The 18039-nt window shown below is 48.6% G+C and overlaps 1 protein-coding gene across 1 annotated transcript; it reads right to left on the reverse strand.

The window, feature by feature from the left end:
* Positions 1-584: 584 nt before the first annotated feature.
* LOC139250477 (zinc finger protein 229-like) lies at positions 585-17901 on the reverse strand (the record flags this gene model as incomplete). The annotated part of the gene is made up of 2 exons (XM_070872878.1): positions 585-1272; positions 17426-17901. Coding segments are annotated over 2 exons (1164 nt in total), but the record flags the coding sequence as incomplete, so codon positions are not given.
* Between the last annotated feature and the right edge of the window lie 138 nt (positions 17902-18039).

Here is an 18039-nt window from a genome sequence, read left to right on the forward strand (position 1 = left end):
ACCTTCCCAGTGATCGAGGTCACGTTGATGGGCCTTCAGTTTCCGAGCTCTGACTTGTGCACAATTGAAAAATGGGAACTACATGTGCTACCTTCCAATCTCAGGGAACAACCCATGAATCTACTGAGCTGTTGGCGATATGGGCAAGAGGCTGGCAGAGCTCCCATCCCATCTCTTTTAGGACCCTTGGGTGGATATCATCCGCACCTTACACTGTCAAGATTAACCCGCACGGGTTGCTGTCAGTGAAGATAGATGAGAAAGAACAAAGTGCATTTGCCGCTCTCAGTATGACCCTGAAGGACTGTGTCCATGCTGAAGTTCATCACCAATATGATCCTCCCCCCAGATTGTCCTCTCTGAGCTCCAGCCAGGTGATGCTAAACACTCGGGTGGGAAAGAGAAAAGCCTGCAGCAATGTGTTGAAAGCCACACGAATTTATTTGTCTATATCCCGAATATTAAACTCCAGTCCAGTTAAAGGAGTTTTCATCAGCGGAAACAAACCCCAATTGTCAGAATGAACATGGTTCAGTCGGGTTGTGATGAACAGCAGCAATAAGTGCATAATCCAACCCCTACAGTCATTTGTGAACTCGCTGGTGCCTCAACAGGTGGGATGACTGAGTGAATCCCTTCCCACACTCAGAGCAGGTGAGCGGCCTCTCCCCAGTGTGAATTCGCTGGTGCCTCAACAGATGGGATGACCGAGTGAATCCCTTCCCACACTCAGAGCAGGTGAATGGCCTCTCCCCAGTGTGAACTCGCTCGTGCCTCAACAGGTGCGATGACTGAATGAATCCCTTCCCGCACTCATAGCAGTTGAACGGCCTCTCCCCGGTGTGAATTCGCTGGTGTGCCAGCAGGTTGGATGACTCATTGAATCCCTTCCCACACTCAGAGCAGCTGAACGGCCTCTCCCCAGTGTGAATTCGCTGGTGTGTCAGCAGGGTGGATGACTGAGTGAATCCCTTCCCACAGATGGAACAGGTGAACGGCTTCTCCCCAGTGTGAATTCGCTGATGTATCAGCAGGTTGGATGACTGAGTGAATCCCTCCTGACACTCAGAGCGAGTGAACGGCCTCTCCCCAGTGTGAACTCGTTGGTGTGTTTCCAGCTGGGACGGGTAGTTGAAACGTTTCCCACAGTCCCCACATTTACACAGTTTCTCCCCAGTGTGACTGCGCTTGTGTCTCTCCAGGTTGGATGATCGGCTGAAGCCTTGTCCACACGCAGAGCATGTGTACACTTTTTCCCCACAATGAACAGTGCTTTTTGCATCTATAGCTGCTGGATGATATTCCATTCCCGATGAATCGAGTGACTTCGTCAGATGTTAATGTGATGTTTGAGCCTCCGGTCGATAAATCCTCCCATTTTAATATCCTGTAAAGTGAATTTCAGTCAAGAAAAAGGGTGGATGAGAGAGAACCCACAAAAACACAAAGGCACTTTGAGAAATTAAGCTTAATGAACTTGGTAATTTCTGGCACGAGCACTACAAATAGTAACCATGAAAGCTGCCAGTTTGTGGTAAAACCAAACTGGTTCATTAATGTCCTTCAGGGAAGGGAACCCACCTCCATTGACAGCCCCACATGGGGAATTGTTGGTCCTACTGGGCCCACAAATACTGGGGGTGAAACCCAGCAGCTTCTCCTCCATCTCCACTGCAGCTCAAACAGATGCAACAAACAGACCCACACAGGAGGCCAGGTATCCAAAGCGTCTTTCTAACATTTGCAGCATAGTTGAGAGGCGAGTTATTCTAAATTGTCCTAGATTTGTAAATTTGAGATTCTAGATTTTGCTTTGTACCAGAATCCAGGTCAGCGATTGGAGCATGGACAGGATCATCAGAACGGCCCAGGTACAGCAGGTGGTGCGGCAAGCAGCAGAGGAGTGGTGAGGTCAGGGTGGATTAGCGGCGAGAGATCGGGGCTGAGAGATTGGGGCCCACAAGAGGCAAGAGTTCGGGGCTGAAAGATTGGGGCCAATGAGAGGGAAGAGTTCGGGGCTGAGAGATTGGAGCCAAGGAGAGGGAAGAGTTTGGAATTGAGATATTGGGGCCAAGGAGAGGTGAGTGTTCGGGGCTGAGAGATTGGGGCCAATGAGAGGGAAGAGTTCGGGGCTGAGAGATTGGGGCCAAGGAGAGGGAAGAGTTTGGAATGGAGAGATTGGGGCCAAGGAGAGGTGAGAGTTCTGAATGGAGAGATTGGGGCCAAGGAGAGGTGAGAGTTCGCGGAGGAGAGATTGGGGCCAAGGAGAGATGAGAGTTCAGGGCGGAGAGATTGAGGCCCAAGAGAGGTGAGGGATCGGAGCGGTGAGATTGGGGCCCACAAGCAGCGAGAGTTCTGGGCGGCGAGATTGGGCCCCACGAGAGGTGAGAGTTCAGGGGGGAAGAGATTGGGGCCCACGAAAGGCGAGAGTTCGGGGCGGAGAGATTGGGCCCCACAAGAGGCGCGAGTTTGGGGCCCGGGATAGGCAAGGGCCCAGGGACAGCATGGGCCAGACCACACTGTGATCTATGGGCAGTAGGAGTATGTGCACCAGGTCTGCGCAGCAGAACTTGGTCTCCAGTCGTCTTGGTTAACGCTTCCCACTGGACCAAGACCTCACTCTGTTCAGCCCGTGTGGTGGCTGGTATGCAACGGACACACGTGTTAAAAGAATCCACGCACAGGCATCTCCCACCCTTCAATATGTAGTTCTGGACCTGGAATATCAGGTCTCATATTGAAACATCTGTGAACTCATCAGGTTTTGGTGTGGAAGCGGGTCAACCTCGATTCAAGGGACTGCCGAATACTATACTGCACAGGAAACCAGGGAATGACTTCCGCATCCAGCACCCACCCTGATACGGAGCGGCTGGGAATTGCTGGGCATGCTGTATTTCATGGTGTGGGGGAGGCATTGCCCCTGGGGTTTTCTGGTGCCGGGCCCAGAGGCTTTGACACGCAGGCTGAGAGCCGCAATCGGTGTTGCCCGGGACCTGAGAGCCACACTCGGTGTTGCCCGGGACCTGAGAGCCACACTCGGTGTTGCCCGGGGCCTGAGAGCCACTCTCGGTGTTGACCGGGGCCTGAGAGCCGCACTCTATGATGCATGCGACCTGGTGCATAAGGCTTGGGAGCCACACTCGGTGCTGGATGGGACTGAGAGTTACACTCGGTGTTGCCTGGCGCCTGAGAGCCACACTTGGTGATGCTGATGCCATGCTCGCTCCAATCTGTCCCCGGGAGCCTCTCCGCAAAAGGGCATGCTCTCCAGGGACCAGGCCTACCCACGTTGCCCCCCTGCTGATGGAGATAGGGCGTATTCTGCCAGGCGGAGCACTCTGGGTAAGATCATCCGCCATTGTCACGGAGCGTACGGCACAGGAGGCCATGCAGCCCATCCTGTCTGTGCCGGCTCTTTGGTGGAGCTGTTCAATGAGTCTCACTCCTCTGCTCTTTACCCATTACTCGATATATTTTTCCCAGCAAGTATTTATCCAATTCCCTTTTAAAAGTTACAATTCAATCTGCTTCCACCACCCTTTCAGACCGTGCAATCTGGATTAGAACAATTTGCTGAGTAACAAATGATCCCACATCTCACCTCTCGTTATTTTGCCAATCATCGGAAGTCTAACTCCTCTGGTTCCCTTCCCTAATGCCACTAGAAACACTTTCTCCATATTTACTCTATCTAAATCGTTCATAATTTTGTACATCTCCATCAAATCTCCTTTTACCCTTTCCTGCTCTCTGGAGAAAACTTCACCAGGCTCTCCACATCACGGAAGTCCCATCTCCCCGGCACCATTCCTTCTGCACCTTCTCTAAAAGCTTGCCATTATTACGAAAGTTTGGAGCCCAAACTTGAACACAACTCTCCAGCTGAGGCCAAACCAGTGTTTTATAAAGGTTTAGCAAATTAAACATCAAATGCTGATATTTCTCTGATGGGGTTTAAAGGGCGAGGTCCATCTAGTCAGTTGGATGTGTCAATGAGACTGTGAACCTAAAGAAGTGCATTTAGAGTGGAGAGCCAGATCCAGTGTAATCGGGTGCAAACACTCCTGCGCAGCCCACACATCACTTGTTTCCCATTTGGCATGAAAGTAATGTGTTAATTGCAACAAATCATTTGATTTGATTTCAAATAGTTTAGGATAGAAATTGAATCATGTTTCTATGATTTTTCCCCAACTCAGATTCAAGGCCTCAATTTTTCTCTTCATCTGTGTACAGTCACAGGATTCCAAACCCGAGACTGTACATTGGGATTCCAATCCTGGGACTGCACATGGGGATTCGAATCCTGGGAGAGTACTTGGGCATTCTAACACTGGGAGAGTACATGGGGATTCTAACTATGTGACCATACATGGCGGTTCTAACCCAGGCACTGTAAATGGGGATTCTAACCCTGGGACTGTACATGGGGATTTTATCCCTGGGCAAGTATGTGTGCATTCTAACCCTGGGAGAGTACATGGGAAATCTAAATCTGGGACTGTACATGGGGATTCTAACACTGGCATTGTATATGGGGATTCTAACACTGGGAATGTAAATGGCGTCCAGAGATGACTGAGCCTCTATTTCCCCACAGTGCTCCAGGTATGGTCTAGCCAGGGCTTTGTGCAGCTGCAGAAGGATGGCAGCACCCATGGAACAGTACGAAGGCAGGTAGCTTACTACTGACTTTCATTTTAAACTTTTAATCAACTTGGGAAAACTTTTAAAACCTCTGAAGAAAATTTTAAATAACTTGGGAAACCTTTTTTAAAACTCCGGGAGAAACTTTTAAAACTTCTGAAGAAACTTTTAAACAACGTGGAGGAACCTTTAAGTATAATTTTCTTTTAAAAATGTTTTATTAAGCAATTGAATACTGTACCCCAATCTAAATAGAAAATAGTTTGGTGTGTTTTATTAGCATCATTTTCAGCCTTTGGAAACCAGGTTACTCACGACGACACCCAGCAAGCAGGTGTGCCTCCGACCCGGCGACCGTGACATCACCCGGCCCCTCCTGCGGCGGGCCTACATCCCTCCAGCGGCGGGTTTTCATCCCTCCAGCAGCGGGCCTACATGTCTCTCCTCATCGACGGCTGGACCTCCCCTTCCCCACTGGTGGACTGGCTATGATTCTTTCACCCTCCTACTCCTTGCTGACCTCCCACTTGGAACTCCAGCGGACAACTGACTTCCTAATGCCTGCCCCCAACCAATCCTCGGACCACTTACCAACAAGGTTGCTACTCAGCGCCGAGTTTGCAGCCAACATTTTGCCTTCGGCAATTAGGCTCATACAGAAGTGCCTGGTCTCCAGTCGTCTTGGATCCCTTGCCACTGGACCAAGACCTTGCTCAGCTATGCCACCCCACGTTAAAAGAACTGACACACAGGCATCTTCCACTCCGTTAACATGAAGTTATGGACCTGAAACGTCACAACTCCCATTGTACAACTCCAACAGCAACAGGCCAGAATGCCACACCACCATAATTGCCCGGGAGCTCAGAAGCTTTGACATCGACATCGCCACCCTAAGCGAGATCCGGCAGGCAGGGGAAGGCCAGCTCAAGGAACAAGATGGAGGTTACACCTTTTTCTGGAAAAGAAAAGAGAGGAAGAACTCCACCTTCATAAAGTCGGCTTCGCCATCAAAATGAGCTGGTCGACAGCCGCAAAGACACCCCCTGTGGGGTTAACAAACGCCTCTTGACTCTTCAACTCACCCTATTCCGGAACGAATGTGCAACAGTCATCGGTGCGTATGCCCCAACAGTCGATTCAATGGAGGAGACCAAAGAGGGTTTTTATTCCAACCTCGAAACATCCCTGTCCTGCGTCCCTGCAGGCGACAAACTCATCCTCTTAGGTGACTTCAACGCCAGGGTCGACAAAGACACAGTCCTCTGGGGAGGCATGATTGGCAGTGAGGGGGTAGGGAAAGCCAACTCCAGTAGAACCCTAATCCTGACAAAATGTCAAGAACATGAACTTCTCATCACCAACACCTTGTTCCACCAGAGGGACAAATACAAGGCATCGTGGCAACACCTTCGCTCCAAACACTGGCACCTGCTCGACTATGTCTTCGTCCGAGCCAGGGATCGTGAGGGTGTGCGCATCACCCGCGCCATGACAGGAGCTGACAACTGCTGGACGGACGACCGCCTGATCCATCATCGACATTAACATAGCCCCAAAGCGGCGGGGACAGCAGAAGCAGTGCCACAAGAAAGTCAATGCCGGGGCACTTAAAGACCCAGCTAAGAGAGCCCTATACAGCCAATGCTTCAGAGCTAACCTGTCGTGTCTTGATGATGCTGAGATGCTGAATGCCCACAGCGCTTGGTCTGCCCTCCAGGCCTCCATAACCAGTGCCTGTGAAGAGACACTTGGTCATTCAACCAGAACACACCAGGACTGGTTTGATGAGAATTATCAGGTGATCCAAGAATTAATATTTCTGAGCCGCAAGCAACAACGCAACTCAGGAGCAGCAAAGCAACATTACAGGCGGCTCAAAGCTGAGATCCAACAAAAAACCTGGGACCTAAAGAACAGATGGTGGATGGAGAAAGCACAGGAGATACAACTGGCCAACAGCCATGATGTGCGTGGATTCTTCATATCAGTCAAGGCCACCTATGGTCCAAACTCCCAAGGCCCCACGCCACTGCTGGCCAAGAATGGGGAAACACTCATCAAGTACACCGAGGTTGTCAAGGCACGCTGGAGGAGCACTTCGAAGATCTCCTCAATCGAGATTCTGACTTTGACTCGAGTGTTCTCGACTCCATCCCACAGCATGCGTCCCGCCCCCACTTCAGTGAAACACCAAAGTTGCATGAGGTAGGAAAAGCCATAAGGCAGCTCAAGAACAACAAGGCTACGGGAGCGGATGGAATCCCTACTGAGGCGCTAAAGCATGGCGGAGATTCGCTGTTGGCATGGATATATGACCTCATCGCTCTCATCTGGAGGGAGGAGAGCATGACGGGAGATCACAGAGATGTAGCGATCGTGACCATCTTTAAAAAAGGGGGGCAATTCCAACTGCAGCAACTACAGAGGGATCTCACTGCTAATCAGCCACTGGGAAAGTTTTTGCTCAGTCCTCTTCAACCGTCTTCTCCCTGTGGCCGAGGAGCTCCTCCTGGAGTCACAGTGCCCCACGGGGCACATCGGACATGATCTTTGCAGCGCGACAGCTGCAGGAAAAATGCAGGGACCAGTGCCAGCCGTTAGACATGGGCTTTTTCAACCTTACAAAGGGCTTTGTCACTGTGAACCATGAGGCTCTATGGAGCGTCCTCCTCCATTTTGGATGCCCTCAAAAATTTGTCAACATCCTTCGCCTGCTCCACGATGACATGCAGGCCATAATCCTTACCAACGGAGCCATTACAGACCCAATCCACGTCCGGACCGGGGTCAAACAGGGCTGCGTCATCGCTCCCATCCTCTTCTCAATCTTCCTCACTGCCATGCTCTACCTCACAGGCAACAAGTTCTCTGCTGGAGTGAAACAAAACTACAGAACCAGCAGGAAGCTGTTTAATCTTCGCCGCCTCTGGTACAAAGTCCAAGATAACCACAACCTCTGTCGTTGAGCTACAGTACATGGACAATGCCTGCGTCTGAGCACATTCTGAGGCTGAACTCCAGGATATAGTCGATGTATTTACTGAGCAACACGAAAGCATGGGCCTTACGCTAAATATCCATAAGACAAAGATCATCCACCAGCCTGTACTCGACGCACAACACTGCCATCCAGTCATCAAGATCCATGGCATGGCCTTCGACAACATGGAGCATTTCCCATACCTCGGGAGCGTCTTATCAACAAAAGCCAACATTGATGAGGAGATTCAACACCACCTCCAGTGCGGCAGTGCAGCCTTCAGCCAGCGGAGGAAAAGAGTGCTCAAAGACCAGGCCCTCAAAGCTACCACCAAGCTCAAGGTCTACAGGGCTGTAGTAATACCCACGATCCTGAATGGCTCAAGACATAGACCATGTACAGTAGACACCTCAAGTCGCTGGAGATATATCACCAACGATGTCTCCACAAGATCCTACAAATCCCCTGGGACGACAGGCACACCAATATCAGTGTGCTCGTCTAGGATAACATCCCCAACATTGAAGCACTGACCACACTTGATCAGCTCCGCTGGGCAGGCAAATTAGTTTGCATGCCAGACATGAGACTCCAAAAGCAAGTGCTCTATGCAGAGGTCTTTCATGGTAAACGAGCCAAAGGTGGGCAGCGGAAACGTTACAAGGACACCCTCAAAGCCTCCCTGATAAAGTGCGACATCCCCACTGACACCGAGGAGTCCCTGGTCAAAGACCGCCCTAAGTGGAGGAAGTGCTTCCGGGAGGGCGCTGAGCACCTCGAGTTCCAACACCGAGAGCATGCAGAAATCAAGCGCAGGCAGCGGAAAGAGCGTGCGGCAAACCAGTCCCACCCAACCCTTCCCTCAACGACTATCTGTCCCACCTGTGACAGAATCTGTGGCTCTCGTATTCGACTGTACAGCCGCCAATAAACTCAGTTCAGGAGTGGAAGCAAGTCTTCCTCGATTCCGAGGGACTGCCTATGATAATGATGAGATGGGGATTCTAACCCTGGGACTGAACATGGGGATTCTAACCCAAGGAGTGAATATTTCTGGGCCTTCTCTGTTACAATTATGTAGGACTGAAACTATAAGGTCGGTACTAAGCATCGCCTTTAGGGGAGATGGTGAGAAATTCGAGGTGTGGAGAGTGAGAATAAAATATCTGAAATATACTTTACCCACTGGGACCCGGTTGGAAACAGACACTGACATCGCTCACTTTGTTCCTGAACCAAGATGGCCGCGCATGCGCGGTGCGACTCACCAAATCAAGATGGCGGAGCGCTGAACCCGCCTTCCTGCACGAAGATGGCCGCCGTTAGCCTGGGCCTGTGACCGGGAGAAAGACCCGAAGCTGCAACCGCCGATATTCCGGTTTTTATTCCGGGCTGGCGGCGGGCACTGCTGGTTTATGAAGCCTCCCGCGCCACCTGCTGGTCCATTGCTCCCCTACACCCGCTCAAATTGAGCGCTTCTGCGGAGGACATGTTACCCATTTCTCCTTCGCCACGACATTCGCCGCGCATGCTCCAAACACAGCCAGGACACGCGTCTGCGCACTGAACTCCTGTAGTCTGGGATCGGCATTTTCTTGCCCGTGGTGCATATTGGGTAAATACGCCGCCATTGCAATACTGCCTTGGTGAATAGAACAAGATTTACTGGGATTGCATTGGGCATTGAACCATATTCATTCTGGCAGTTATTGTTTGTTTCTGCTGATCTTAATAACCCCTATACCTGCGCTGGAGATTAATGTTCTATATTAATGTCCTGTGATAGTTGGAACTGGTGCTCTCCTCTCTCTATCCTGCGACAGTTGGAGCTGGTGCTCTCCACTCTCTCGTCCTGTGACAGTTGGAGCTGGTGCTCTCCACTCTCTCTCCTGCGACAGTTGGAGCTGGTGCTCTCCACTCTCCCGTTGATGCAGGAGGGAGGGCTTTAGTTTCCTGCACAATTGGGACCGCTTCTGGGGAAGGTGGGACCTGTACAAGTCGGGACAGGATACACCTCTACAGCGACGGGACCAATGTTCTCACGGGTGGTTTTGACAGTACAGTTGGGAGGGCTTTAAACTCGCTTGGCAGGGAGATGGGAACCCAGGAGAGGTCTCTGAGCTAGTTAGAGTGGGTGAGAGCTCAGATGAACAGAACCCAAGAAAGAATGCAAAAGCCAGGAGGCAACAAAGCAGATTAGCACTGGTGGAAGTGTAAACCACAAGGTGATAAGAAGGGACAATATGTATGAATATAAAGGGGCTGCAGGAGGCGTCAAAACTAAAAATCATGGTTTAAAAACTAGTATTAAAAATCTCTACCAAAACGCACGAAGCATTCGAAATAATGTAAATGAGTTGACGGCACAAAGCATTACAAATGGGTAGGATTTGGTGGCCATTACAGAAACGTGGTTACAGGGTGGCCAAGACTGGGAATTAAACATACAGGGGTATCTGACAATTTGGAAAGATAGAGAAGAAAGGAAAGGAGGTGTGTTAGCTCTGTTAATAAAGGATGATATCAGGGCAGTTGTGAGAGATGTAATTGGCTCTAGTGAACAAAATGTTGAATCATTGTGAGTGGAGATTAGAGATAGTAAGGGGAAAAAGTCACTGATGGGCGTAGTTTATAGGCGCCCAAATAATAACTTCACAGTGGGGCGGACAATAATCAAGGGAATAATGGAGGCATGTGAAAAAGGAACAGCAGTAATCATGGGGGATTTTAACCTACATATCGATTGGTCAAATCAAATCACACGGGGTAGCCTTGAGGAGGAATTCATAGAATGCATACGGGATTGTTTCTTATAACAGTATGTTACAGAACCTACAAGGGAGCAAGCTATCTTAGAGCTGGTCCTGTGTAATGAGACAGGAATAATAAACGATCTCCTAGTAAAAGATCCTCTCGAAATGAGTGATCACAGTATGGTTGAATGTGTAATACAGATTGAGGGTGAGGAAGTAGTGTCTCAAACGAGCGTACTATGCTTAAACAAAGGGGACTACAGTGGGATGAGGGCAGAGTTGGCTAAAGTAGACTGGGAACACAGGCTAAACAGTGGCACAATTGAGGAACGGTGGAGGACTTTTAAGGAGCTCTTTCATAGTGCTCAACAAAAATATATTCCAGTGAAAAAGAAGGGTGGTAAGAGAAGCGATAACCAGCCGTGGATAACCAAGAAATTAAGGAGCGTATCAAATTAAAAACCAATGCGTATAAGGTGGCCAATGATAGTGGGAAACTAGAAGATTGGGAAAATTTTAAACAACAGCAAAGAATGACTAAGAAAGCAATAAAGAAGGGGAAGATAGATTACGAATGTAAACTTGTGCAAAACATAAAAACAGATAGTAAAAGCTTTTACAGATATATTAAATGGAAAAGAGTGACTACAGTAAATGTTGGTCCCTTAGAAGATGAGAAAGGGGATTTAATAATGGTAAATGTGGAAATGGCTGAGACCTTAAACAATTATTTTGCTTCGGTCTTCACAGTGGAAGACACAAAAACCATGCCAAAAATTGCTGGTCACGGGAATGTGGGAAGGGAGGACCTTGAGATAATCACTTTCACTAGGGGGGTAGTGCTGGACAGGCTAATGGGACTCAAGGTAGAGACATCCCCTGGTCCTGATGAAATGCATCCCAGGGTATTAAAAGAGATGGCGGAAGTTATAGCAAATGCTTTCGTTATAATCTACCAATATTCTCTGGATTCTGGGGAGGTGCCATCGGATTGGAAAGCAGCTAATGTAACGCCTCTGTTTAAAAAAGGGGGCAGACAAAAAGCAGGTAACTATAGGCCGGTTAGTTTAACATCTGTAGTGGAGAAAATGCTTGAAGCTATCATTAAGGAAGAAATAGCAGGACATTTAGATAGGGATAATGCAATCAAGCAGATGCAAGATGGATTCATGAAGGGGAAATAATGTGTAACAATTTATTGGAAATCTTTGAGGATATAAAGAGCATGATGGATAGAGGTGTACCGATGGATGTGGTGTATTTAGATTTCCAAAAGGCATTCAATAAGGTGCCACACAAAAGGTTACTGCAGAAGATAAATGTAGGTGGAGTCAGATGAAATGTATTAGCATGGATCGAGAAATGGCTGGCTAACAGAAAGCAGAGAGTCGGGTTAAATGGGTCCTTTTCGGGTTGGAAATCGGTGGTTAGTGGTGTGCCACAGGGATCGGTGCTGGGACCACAACTGTTTACAATATATATAGATGACCTGGAAGAAGGGACAGAGTGTAGTGTAACAAAATGTGCAGATGACACAAAGATTAGTGGGAAAGCGGGTTGTGTGAGGACACAGAGAGGCTGCAAAGAGATTTAGATAGGTTAAGCGATTGGGCTAAGGTTTGGCAGATGGAATACAATGTCAGAAAATGTGAGTTCATCCACCTTTGGACAAAAAACAGTAAAAGGGAATTTTATTTGAATGGGGAGAAATTACAACATGCTGCAGTGCAGAGGGACCTGGGGCTCCTCATGCATGAAACTCTTCTTGGATAAAGAACATGACAGTTCACGCAGCGAATTAACTGACCACGGTAGGACTCGAACCTGCAATCATCTGATAATATCGCAGATACAATCGCAGTTAGACGCCTTTCCCATTAGGCCACGCGGCCTCGTCCTCGTGCATGAATCCCCAAAAGTTAGTTTGCAGATGCAGCAGGTAATCAGGAAGGCGAATGGAATGTTGGCCTTCATTGCGAGAGGGATGGAGTACAAAAGCAGGGAGGTCCTGCTGCAACTGTACAGGGTATTGGTGAGGCCGCACCTGGAGTTCTGCGTGCAGTTTTGGTCACCTTTCTTAAGGAGTACTTTGGAAGGGGTACAGAGATGATTCACTAGGCTGATTCCGGAGAAGAGGGGGTTACCTTATGATGATAGATTGAGTGACTGGGTCTTTACTCGTTGGAGTTCAGAAGGATGAGGGGTGATCTTATAGAAACATTTAAAATAATGAAGGGGATAGACAGGATAAAGGCAGAGAGGTTGTTTCCACTGGTCGGGGAGACTAGAACTAGGGGGCACAGCCTCAAAATACGGGGAAGCCAATTTTAAACCGAGTTGAAAAGGAATTTGTTCTCCCAGAGGGTTGTGAATCTGTGAAATTCTCTGCCCAAGGAAGCAGTTGAGGCTAGCTCATTGAATATATTCAAATCACAGATCGGGGTAAGGCACTTCGGCTGGGGGAGGCATGTACTCGGACTGGGTTAAGGCACTTCAGCTGGGGGAGGCATATACTGGGACTGGGGAGTAGGTGTCTTCAGTTGGGGGAGGCATGCACTGGGACTGGGGTAAGGCACTTTGAGTGGGGGAGGTCTGCACTGGGAATGGGGTAAGGCACATTGTCTGGGGGAGGCATATACTGGGACGGTGGTAAGACACTCACTTCGGATGAGGTAGAAATGCAATGGGACTAGGGTAAGGCACTTTTGCTGGCGGAGGCCTGCACTCTGACTGGGGTAAGGCACTTCGGCTGGGGGAGGCATGAACTCTGACTGGGGTAAGGCACTTCGGCTGGGGGAGGCATGCACTCTAACTGGGGTAAGGCACTTCGGCTGGGGAGGCATGCACTCTGACTGGGGTAAGGCACTTTGCCCGGGGGAGGCATTTACTAGGACTGGGGTAAGCTTATACTGGTACTGGGGTAAGGCACTTTGGCTGCGGGAGGCATATACTTGGACGGTGGTAAGACACTTCGGCGGGAGGAGCAATGCAATGGGACTAGTGTCGGGCACTTCTGCTGGGTGAGGCATGCACTGGGACTGGTGTAAGGCATTCAGCTGGGGGAGGCATATCTTGGGACTGCGGTAAAGCACTTTTGCTGGGGGAGGCATGTATTGGGACTGGGGTAAAGCACTTCTGCTGGGGGAGGCATGCACTGGGACTGGGGTAATGCACTTCGGCTGGGGGAGGCATGCGCTGGGATGGGGGCAAGGTACTTTGGCTGGCCCTTGCTATCTTATGGGGAGCTCTGTCCTCTGTCGCTTCAGGAATTCAAAGTGGATCAAGTTACAATTTGCAAAGTCAGTGAGACCTTGGGATGGGTGGTTCCAGTTACACATTCCAGTGAAATCTCAGGGTGTGGCTTATCCTCCAAGGGACCAATCATAGACAAAGGGTGCGGCGTGTCGGCCATTTTGGCAGTACAAATAAGCGCGTTCTTTATTAACCCGCTCCCTCCCTCCGCCCATCTCTCACCTGCTGACTCACCCACTGTGCATGCTCAGCTCACACTGCCTGGCTGATTGACGGCAGCTCCCGACCAATAGGGAGAGTGGGGGCGGGGCTGGAGGTCCAGGCAGGCGGTTGGTCCTCCAACCAATCACAGTGTGTGAGAGGTGAGGTTTGCAGCCCCGCAGTGGGCAGGGCTGGGTCTGGATCTCGCTCATTAGCTGAAACTCTGCCCCATTGTTAAAGCTGATGTCCCTCAAACTCCAGGAGGAAATGGGACATTTCTGTCGTGGCTTTAAACAGATGGAACTCTGTGGGGTGGAGGAAACATTGCAGCATTTGGTAGTGACATGGATTCATTCAGGCCAGACAGCGGGGATTATTTCAGGAAATAACACAGTGTAGTTGTTTCTGTTGAAACAGATGAAACCCTGTCGTTGTGGAGCAACCACACTTCTCGTGTCCTGGTCAATCACGTGTGCAACAAGTGTCGTCATGGAAGTAAAGGATGGTATCAAATTGGAAAAAATGGCAGATAATGTTGTGAAGGACAGTGGAAGGCCAGAGGATTGGGAATTTTTAGAAACCTGCAAAGGACGACGAAAAAATGAAAAAGACAGAGAAAATAGCAGGTGAGAGCAAACTAGCAAGAAATATAAAAACAGTCAGTAAGAGCTTCTACAGGGATATAAAAAGGAAACGAGTATCTAAAGTAAACATTGCTCGCTTAGAGGATGACATTGGAGAATTACTAATGGGAAACACGGAAATGGCAGAGATTTTGAACGAATATTTTGTATTAGGCTTCACGGTAGAGGACACTAAAAACATCCCAACAGTTGCTAACCAAGGAGCTATTGCGGAGGGGGAGTTGGGGAGGATGACATAAAACAATCACTATTACTACAGATAAAGTGCTAATCAAACTATTGGATTGAGAACTGGTTGTCAGACAGGAAGCAAAGAGTAGGAGGAAATGGGTACTTTTCAGAATGGCAGGCAGTGACTAGTGGGGTACCGCAAGGTTCTGTGCTGGGGCCCCAGCTGTTTACACTGTACATTAATGATTTAGATGAGGGGATTAAATGTAGTATCTCCAAATTTGCGGATGACACTAAGTTGGGTGGCAGTGTGAGCTGCGAGGAGGATGCTGTGAGGCTGCAGAGCGACTTGGATAGGTTAGGTGAGTGGGCAAATGCATGGCAGATGAAGTATAATGTGGATAAATGTGAGGTTATCCACTTTGGTGGTAAAAACAGAGAGACAGACTATTATCTGAATGGTGACAGATTAGGAAAAGGGGAGGTGCAACGAGACCTGGGTGTCATGGTACATCAGTCATTCAAGGTTGGCATGCATGTGCAGCAGGCGGTTAAGAAAGCAAATGGCATGTTGGCCTTCATAGCAAGGGGATTTGAGTACAGGGGCAGGGAGGTGTTGCTACAGTTGTACAGGGCATTGGTGAGGCCACACCTGGAGTATTGTGTACAGTTTTGGTCTCCTAACCTGAGGAAGGACATTCTTGCTATTGAGGGAGTGCAGCGAAGGTTCACCAGACTGATTCCCGGGATGGCGGGACTGACCTATCAAGAAAGACTGGATCAACTGGGCTTGTATTCACTGGAGTTCAGAAGAATGAGAGGGGACCTCATAGAAACATTTAAAATTCTGACGGGGTTAGACAGGTTAGATGCAGGAAGAATGTTCCCAATGTTGGGGAAGTCCAGAACCAGAGGTCACAGTCTAAGGATAAGAGGTAAGCCATTTAGGACCGAGATGCCGAGGAATTTCTTCACCCAGAGAGTGGTGAACCTGTGGAATTCTCTACCACAGAAAGTTGTTGAGGCCAATTCACTAAATATATTCAAAAAGGAGTTAGATGAGGTCCTTACTACTAGGGGGATCAAGGGGCATGGCGAGAAAGCAGGAATGGGGTACTGAAGTTGAATGTTCAGCTATGAACTCATTGAATGGCGGTGCAGACTAGAAGGGCCGAATGGCCTACTCCTGCACCTATTTTCTATGTTTCTATGTTTCTAATGTGACTAAAGGTGGACAAGTCCTCTGGACCTGATGGCATGCATCCTCAGGTCTTAAAATAATTAGTTGCAGAGATAGTGCATGCATTGGTTGTAATCCACCAAAATTCCCTGAATTCTGGAGAGGTCCCAGTGGACTGGAAAACTACAAATGTAACACGCCTATTCAAGTAAGGAGGGAGACAGAGAGCAGGAAACTATACATCAGTTAGCCTACCATCTGTCAGTGGGAAAATACTCGAGTTCATCATTAAGGAAGTACTAGCAGGACATTTAGAAAACCATACTGCAGTTAGGCAGATTAGCATGGTTTTATGAAAGGGAAATCATGTTTGACAAATTTGCTGTCGTTGTTTAAGGATGTAACTAGCAGAGTGGATAAGGGAGAATCACTTGATGTTGTATATTTTGATTTCCAGAAAGCATTCAATAAGGTGCCACAAAAAATATTACTGCACATGCTAAGAGCTCACGGGGTTGGGTGTAATATACCAGCATGGATAGAGGATTGCTGAACTAACAGAAAACAGAGAGTCCGGATAAATGGGTCATTTTCAGGTTGGCAAACAGTAACTAGTAGGGTGCCGCAGTGATAAGTACTGGGGCCTCAACTAATTACAATTTATATTAATGACTTGGATGAAGGGACCGAGTGTAACATAGCCAAATTTGCCGATGGTACAAAGATAGGTGGGAAAGCAAGTTGTGAGGAGGACGCAAATAACCTGCAAAGGGTTACAGACAGGCTCAGTGAGTGGGCAAAAATCTGGCAGATGGACTATAATGTGGTAAAATATCAGGTGATTTCCTTTGGTAGGAAAAAAAAGCAAATTATTATTTAGATGTGGACGATTATAAAATGCTGTTATACAGAGAGATCTGGGGATTCTTGTACATGAAACTCAAAATGTTTGCATGCAGGTACAGCAATAATCAGGAAGGCAAACTGAATGCTGGCCTTTATTGCAAAGGGGATGGAGTCTAAAAGTAGGGAAGTCCTGCTACAACTGTAAGACCACACCTAGGCTACTGCGCACAGTTTTGGTCTCGACTTGTCTCCATTCTCGTGCCGAGAGGATTGATACACCCAGATGGGAACAACAACATTTGGGTACACTGATTCCCCACCAATTTCCATTCCCCTTCTTTCTGGTGGATATGGAGGGGCCACTGTTTGTAATGAGCAAGTCATTAAGAATTGTCAGCAAGCTCTTTCCAATTGGAGATTTTATTCAATAGAAACTTTCACACACTATTGTAGATTTTGTACTAAAGATCAATTTAGGATTCAAGTAAAAGTTGATAATTTTATTGCAAAGTAAATTTCTGTTGAGAAGTGCTGAATTAAGGGGAAATATAACCCACAGTGTTTCTTAAATGGACACTGCAGGCCCGAGAACACAATCAGCAATATATCCAGAATATTAAAATTCAGCCCAGTTATCGGGTTATTAACATCAACAGAGACAAACCCCAACTGTCAGAATGAACATGGTTCAGTCGGGATGTGATTAACAGCCTCAATAACAGCAGAATCCAACTCCTGCAGTCACTTGTGAACTCGCTGGTGTTTCAGCAGGTGGGATGCCTGAGTGAATCCCTTCCCGCACTCCGAGCAGGTGAACGGCCTCTCCCCAGTGTGTACTCGCTGGTGTCTCAGCAGGTTGGATGATTGAGTGAATCCCTTCCCACACTCCGAGCAGGTGAATGGCCTCTCCCCAGTGTGAACTCGCTGGTGTGTCAGCAGGTTGGATGAACAAGTGAATCCCTGCCCACACTCATAGCAGGTGAACGGCCTCTCCCCAGTGTGAACTTGCTGGTGTGCCAGCAGGTTGGATGAACAAGTGAATCCCTTCCCACACTCCGAGCAGGTGAACGGCCTCTCCTCAGTGTGTACTCGCTGGTGTGACTGCAGGTGGGATGACTGAGTGAATCGCTTCCCACACTCAGAGCAGGTGAACGGCCTCTCCCCAGTGTGACTGTGTTGATGAATTTCCAGGACAGATGGTGATCTGAATCCCTTCCCACAGTCCCCACATTTCCACGGTTTCTCCATGGTGCGGGTATCCTTGTGACTCTCCAGGTTGGACGATCAGTTGAAGCCTCACCCACACACACAACACGTTTACAGTTTCTCCCCGCTGTGAATGGTGCGATGTTTCTTCAG

Source organism: Pristiophorus japonicus, unplaced genomic scaffold (genome assembly GCF_044704955.1).
Source record: "Pristiophorus japonicus isolate sPriJap1 unplaced genomic scaffold, sPriJap1.hap1 HAP1_SCAFFOLD_382, whole genome shotgun sequence".
Classification (NCBI taxonomy): Eukaryota; Metazoa; Chordata; class Chondrichthyes; family Pristiophoridae; genus Pristiophorus; species Pristiophorus japonicus.